We start from the raw sequence: 7,201 nt of genomic DNA, 5'->3' as shown, positions 1-7,201 counted from the left end.
TTTACATTTATAACTGGGTGTAACTAATTGTCAACATTCTTATATAATAGCTTGTGTAATTACGCTAGTCAAATTCTACATTAAAATTCTAAAGCTGCTTTTTTGATACGTTATTTGGACTTCTTATTGGAGTGATACAGCGCTTTGCAAGAAAAAAAAGTTGTGCTACTTGTGTAATCCGTATATTTTTTTTTAGTTTTTGCAGTTCAATTAAAAAACTATAATCTTTTGACATTAGTTGCTACAATCATGTTGAAATCAAATTAAATTTGAACAATTGAAGCTAACTCACTGCTCTGTATGTCTAATAGTTCTTGGGATATGATGCTTGAAAAATTTACATGGTTTTTAAAAATTTTGAGTTTTGCTTAGGTTAAGGTAGTACTATCGGTAATAGACTTTGCATTCAGAATTTAATGAAACTTGGCATAGTTGTCCATTATTAACCATTATATTATATTATATCATAATTAACCAGTTAAATTTTTAGGGGCCTTTAGAGAACTGAAATTCTGAACGTCCAGTTTTGTAAAATAAAATTTAATCTGTGATTTTCCATAAGTATCAATGTTAAAATATCGTTTTTTCAGTTCTCTGAAGGCCTCTAAAAATTTAACTAGTCAATTATGATATAATAATGGACAACTATGCCAAGTTTCATTAAATTCTGAATGTAAATTAAAATATCGTTTTTTCAGTTCTCTGAAGGCCCCTAAAAATTTAACTAGTTAATTATGATATAATAATGGACAACTATGCCAAGTTTCATTAAATTCTGAATGCAAAGTCTATTACCGATAGTACCTTAAGCCGTTAAAGATAGAACAAAAGTTTATATAAAAAATGTTCCTTATAAAAAAAGAAACAACGTTTGTTTGAAATTTTTTTTCGTAAATATCATCTTAAACGTTTTCACGTGAGGGGACAAATTAGGGCAAAACTTTGGTGTCCATTTTCTCCAAAAGTATGAAAGATAGAGACATGAAAATTTTTAGGTAGCACAACTCTTTTTTGCTTCCAAGACTTACTTTCTCACTCGTAGGGCCCCAATAACATACCAAAAAAGAGCTTTAGATCGCGATTTGTGACTCTAGTTAATTTTTTTGTGAGATTTTAATGGCGTAAATAATTTTGTTTTTGAAGTATTATGACATTAATTGAAAAGCCTCCTGTAGTATTATATATTCATAGTAATTTATTGAATTATTGATTTATGTACATAAACATTATTAGACCATGGGTTCATAATGATACGAAATTTCTATTATTCTGTTTGTTTTATATTTAGAGGATTAATAAAAGTAAATTACGTATACTTTATTGGATATTGAAAATGGATTTGCCTGCCGCTAATGCCGAAAAAATCATTGGCAACATGAAACGCAGAAACGAAAAACAACTCGTAAAGCTCGATTATCATAAATTCGAGTCACGGTTCAAGCATAGTCTCATTTTTACACGCTCTTGTTAGCTTTGCTTTTGTATCCAACTAACAAACAAGGCAATTTACGTTTTGCAAAACGAAGTTTTACATTTCCCAAAGGGGTCCAAATAACATATCAAAGTAGCTTAGAGTATGATTTACTTTTTATTAACAAATTTTATTAATCTTCCAAAAAGAAAACAAAATCTACCATACAAATTTCATTTCATTATGAGCTCACGGTTTATATGTATAGTATATTATTAATAATATGAATAGATAAAATACATTATTCATTGATTGTGTTATGAAGCTATTAAATGAATAGATTTGAATTGAATAGAAGGCAAAAATTTTTTCGATTTGGATAATATTTCAGTCAGCTTATTTTCTTGATATATTTTTGCCTTTATGCTCGATAATTTTTGGAATTTTCGAGACCAAACTGAAAGCAACACAAAATATTTCAAATTTTGTGTATCAATTAATTAGTAAGTAATACAATCTATATTAAAATTTCAAGTCGATTCTCTGTACGTTTTAAGAGAAATAATTTATTAAAAACCGTCTTTCTTTCATACTAGAATATGCAGGAAAGGTAATAAACGGTAGTTTATTACCTTAAAGTTTTGAATTTCATCATGATACAGAAATTAAGAACTTTCGGTGACTCTGTAAATATAGGATCTTTCTCAATTATTTGTTTTAAATTTGTAATACCACACCACCCAAGCAGGGTTCGCCGGACTAAGACACGTGGCCAAGCATTGGCCCATTAATGGTTAATGGTACTTGGCAATTTTTATTGGGCCATTGCTAGAACCAAGAAAAGGCCGATGTACGGTTCATAGAGATAGCCAGTATATATTTTTTTTATAAAGCCAATGTATGGCATATCAACGGCAATTTTATGGCATATCATCATCTACTATTACTTATGCAACTTAGGCAATCTTTTAAGCCATGTATGTATAAAAGGTTGCTTGCCAAACATAATGTTAATGAAATAAAAATTAGTGATTATAAAAGGATTAAGATTTAAAAAAGTTTCATAATTCTTGATATAATAAAAGGTAATAATTGAAAGGAATGTTAGGAAATTTAGGTAGTCAATAAATTTAAAATGGATAATACATTTGAAATTTTAATGCATTAACCATGGCTATTCAATAACAATCCGTGTCTCTGTTTGAGTGTTGACGAATAAATATCAGTTATTTATATAATTTTTTTAATGATAACTATCGATGAAAAAACGATTCTAGTTAAGTTTTGACAGTCGAAGGCTTCTCTTGAAATAAATTTCATCTTTTATTTTTGAAAAATAACCATAACAGATGACGTAACAGAATTAAAATATTTGTTTACATGTAAGAGCAACGTGTGGCTCGTATGTATAGTTCGTACAAAACCAAGTGGCACCGAACAAGAGAGAGTATAGATATAAGTGCACATACATATACATCATACACTCTCTCTTGCTCGGTGCCACTTGGTTTTGTACGAACTATACACTCACTATCAGATAACTATTTTGTTATTGTTTGGCAGTGACTTACATGTGCAGTCGTGAAAGAGTTCCCTGTGCTATTAGAACGATTGGTCTCTCGACAATACGTAAAATAATTGATAACAGCCGTTTATTGAATAGTATTTATTGTCTAGTGTTTTTTTATTATTTTTGATTTAAAATTTTACTAAAATGTCTAAAAGTTATTATAGAGTTAAAAAACATCGTACGATGAAAAAAAAAGAAATTAGTGATAGTAATTGTAGTGAAGATCAGTGTCAAGACGATTGTGAAATAATTAATAGTGTAACTGATAATATCTTGCAAAGTACAAGTGCTAATACTAGTTTTTCATCAAATAATTTTTCAACAGAAATAGAGCCGTGTGAACATGGCGAACTGGATTCCATAGTTATAGATGATTCTACAGCAGATTTATCATCAGAAATTTTGTTAAGCCATCAAGAAGCAATAGTAAATAAACCTGGCATTCGAGAAAAAATTCATTGAATAATAATAACTATTGAATAATAACTATTGAATACACTATATAGATTGACAGTCATTAAACCATTCCTTCTCATTAATTTTGACGGATCCACAATTAATTGAACTAAAAAGTGAGTATTCTTTTTTCAGTATGTTTAAATTATTTACAAAGATTTTCACTTATGGTCATACATTGTTTGACATTTTCAGATCAAATAGATACAATGTTGGAGACAAAGTTTTATAACCTCACACTGATAATGGAAAAAAAAATAGAATCAACGAAAGGAGCATATTGTATGATATTCAGCACAAAACTGATGAACTTAAAAATACTACAGTTACAAATGGATCTGCGACATCGATAAATTTAACAGAAGCTAAAAAGAGAGGGATAAATGGATCGTTGACATTGGAGGAGTTCGAAGATTTCGATAATAAACTCAGAGCGAATGATGAACACAAAGAATCTTTAGTAAGTTATCAATCTGTTAATTTTTATTGTTTTTAATTTTAATGTTTTCAGAAGTCTTTCATAAAACATTTCACATGTTTTAATGTTAAATAATTGAATAAATTAAAGAATTAGTAAGTTACAGAAGTTTTTTAATTAATTTATCAAATTTTTATTGCAGATGATTTTATATAAGATTATAACAAGGGGCGAATTAAAAATAATGTCTGCTATAAAAAAGATTATGGAAGTGACCATGGAAAAAACGGTGGAGTTAGAATACTCAGGAACAGGTCGTACTGTCAATGGCTTGGGGAAAAAAAATTTTAGCAATACGGCTACCTACAAATGTTTAGATGGTAAGCTAAGTATGTACACTATAGTGTACGTACAAGGTTATACAACAATTAATTTTTAATTGAAGATGAATATTTATATATAAAATTGATGTTTTTCCAGGAGTGCTTTCTGACCAATTTGCGGACTCAGGAGAGTTGAAAAATTTATCAGGAAAAGTGGGTCGCTGGTTATCTGGTGCAGCGGATCGCGGAGGTGGTCGTAAGGAGCGAACCAAAAAAAATTAAACTAATAAAATTTATTGTATTTTTAATTCAATATTTTTAGTTTCAATAAAATTTTTTTTTCATTAAAATCGTTGCTGGCTTAGTACAAATTTTATTTATTCCCATTACTGGGATATTATTGGCTTCAATCTTTGGCCAATTAACTGAACCCATCAATGGGCCCAAGTTATCATCCGATGAAATTATTTTAATGGCCCAGTCATGGTATATAGTACTCAGCCATTGCTGCAAAACTGGCCACCAGCAATGGACCATGACTGGGCCAATTGTAAAACCTTGTATGGGCATGCGCCTATCAAATTTATTCGTATACCATGCATATACGTAATTTGAAAGGTATACTAAGTTAAGTCCCAAGTTTGTAACGCTTAAAAATATTGATGCTACGCATAAAATTTTGGTATAGGTGTTCATAAAATCACCTAATTAGTCCGTCTGTCAACTCGATAACTCAAAAACGAAAAAAGGTATCAAGCTGAAATTTTTACAGCGTACTCGGGACGAAAAAAGTGAGGTCGAGTCCGTAAATGAGCAACATTGACCCTCCTTGTAAGCCGTTAGAGATAGACCAAAAGTTTATAGGTAAAAAATATTCCTTTGATAGATAAAGATAAAAAAATAACCAACTTTTGTTTGAAGCATTTTTTCGTAAACATCACTGTTTACCCGTAAGGATGCAAATTAGGCGTTAATTGTATTGTATGTATTATATGGTAATATCAGTTATCTATGTGTGACATGTATGTATGTGTAATGTGATAGAGTAATCAACAATGTAGAAGAGTAATCAACAATGTGTAATGTGATAGAGTAATCAACTGTCTATGGATAGTATTTCAACAATTAACCCAGTCAAGGGTTTGTTTTCACTTGTTTTTATAAAACTTTTCGTATTTAGCCGTTCATCCTTTGATGAAATAACATTCATACTTTTATGAAAAAATAGAATCTCAAAAAAAAATTTTAAAACAAGTGCATGAAAGTGACGAATAGATAGTTGGACTACATGAATAGAAGATGATTAAACTTCCGTTCGTTATCAAAAAGAAGACTAGATGTACCATTCACAAGAACTGGGATATCAGACAGAAATGTCAAATATTTTCGTACAACGGATATATATATATAAGTGCGAATATTGAAAATGGGGAAAATATTTAATATATTAAAGAACATTTTTTTATCTTATACTTATTGACATTGATCAATATGGTTTTCATATAAAAATTTACAAATCATTAACTAATATACGAAAACAGATATATAAGGAACAATAATTTTCAACATGATGTTAAAAAAAAAGTTTTCCCTTCCTGCAGAAAACCATTTATTTATTGTGTTATAATATTTTGTTCAACACATGTTTCTTTTTATAAATATTCACCTTTTTGAAAAATGATAAACCTTATTGTATTTCCATGAAGAAAATCAGTTTTATACATTAAGTTATTGGCAATTTTTTATTGCTGTATATTGACAGGTTTTGTTCAGTAATACAGTCTGCGTAAAATTATGAAATTGTACAAATTAATGATTGGTAATACATTTTTTTTTTTAATTTTTGCAGTAAACTGTTAATGAATGTTACTACAAGGTTTTGACTTTACCAATGGAGATGTGTTGCATATAACATTTATTTGACATTTAAGAAAATGTACAAAAATTTTTACTTTTTTTTTTATTTCAATGTAAGATCTCACGGAAAGCCCGAGATTTTGGGTTCGTGAAATTTTCAAATCCGTTTAAATGCTCAATATCCGTTTGTCAGGCAAGCTAAGGGCTATGGGTATATAAAGCTTAATTAGTTCAACGTAGTTCTTCGAAGGCCTCTAAAAATTTAACTGGATAATCTATATATATAAAAAGAGAGTGTTTGTTTGTATGTCCCCGATTTTCCCTAAAACTAACCATTGACCTTCGGTAGGGGATTATGTCATTGGGTAGCTCTTAGGCTCCCATTGTGAATAAGGGAGTTTGGTGGGGGTGGAATTAAAAATGATCTAGGAATTCATAGAAAATAGATTAAAAAAAAAGTTCTAATAGTACAATAGGCCCCACTGTCAATAGTACAATTTTCACTAGATGGCGCTACTGGCGCATTCTGGAATGTTCTATGGATTTCTATCGAATTTTCTAGAACTTTCTCGAATATTCTCGAATGTTGTATGGATTTTTATTGAATTTTATCAAACTTTCTCGAACAATCTGGAATGTTCCATGGGTTTCTGTCGAATTTTCTAGAATTTTCTCGAACATTCTGGAATGTTCTATGGATTTCTATCGAATTTTCTAGAATTTTCTCGAACATTCTGGAATGTTCTATGGATTTCTATCGAATTTTCTAGAACTTTCTCGAATATTCTGGAATGTTCCATGGGTTTCTATCGATCTTTCCCTTACTTTTCCGTACACACAGAGAGTGTAGACATAATATTGGGATCGGCCAAAAAAATGTTACTGTTCCGTACACACAGAGAGATTTTAAAAAAAAGTCTTTCATTTAACAATTTTGATATTTAAATGTGCAAAAACAACCCAGCGAAGCGGGTTTAACAGCTAGTTATGATATAATAATGGACAACTATGCCAAGTTTCATTAAATTCTGAATGCAAAGTCTATTACCGATAGTACTTCCTTAACACTGAAGCAGACAAAAACGAAGAATTGAATCTGTAACGTTAAATGGATCTAGCCAAAACAAATCTATCTTTATTTTATATGAAAGTTTCAAAAACTTATC

At 29.8% G+C, this 7,201-nt stretch overlaps 1 protein-coding gene across 1 annotated transcript; it reads left to right on the top strand.

Annotated features, from left to right (window-relative positions):
* The first annotated feature begins 3,718 nt into the window (after positions 1-3,718).
* On the top strand, positions 3,719-4,460 carry LOC123292843. The gene is made up of 3 exons (XM_044873556.1): positions 3,719-3,897; positions 4,058-4,235; positions 4,336-4,460. Exons 2-3 carry the CDS (start codon positions 4,058-4,060, stop codon positions 4,458-4,460), a joined length of 303 nt encoding a protein of 100 aa, XP_044729491.1. The 5' UTR covers positions 3,719-3,897.
* Positions 4,461-7,201: the final 2,741 nt, after the last annotated feature.

This window comes from Chrysoperla carnea, chromosome 2 (genome assembly GCF_905475395.1).
Source record: "Chrysoperla carnea chromosome 2, inChrCarn1.1, whole genome shotgun sequence".
NCBI lineage: Eukaryota > Metazoa > Arthropoda > Insecta > Neuroptera > Chrysopidae > Chrysoperla > Chrysoperla carnea.
The sequence above is the reverse complement of the archived record's forward strand: the minus strand, read 5'-3'. Positions and strand labels throughout refer to the sequence as shown.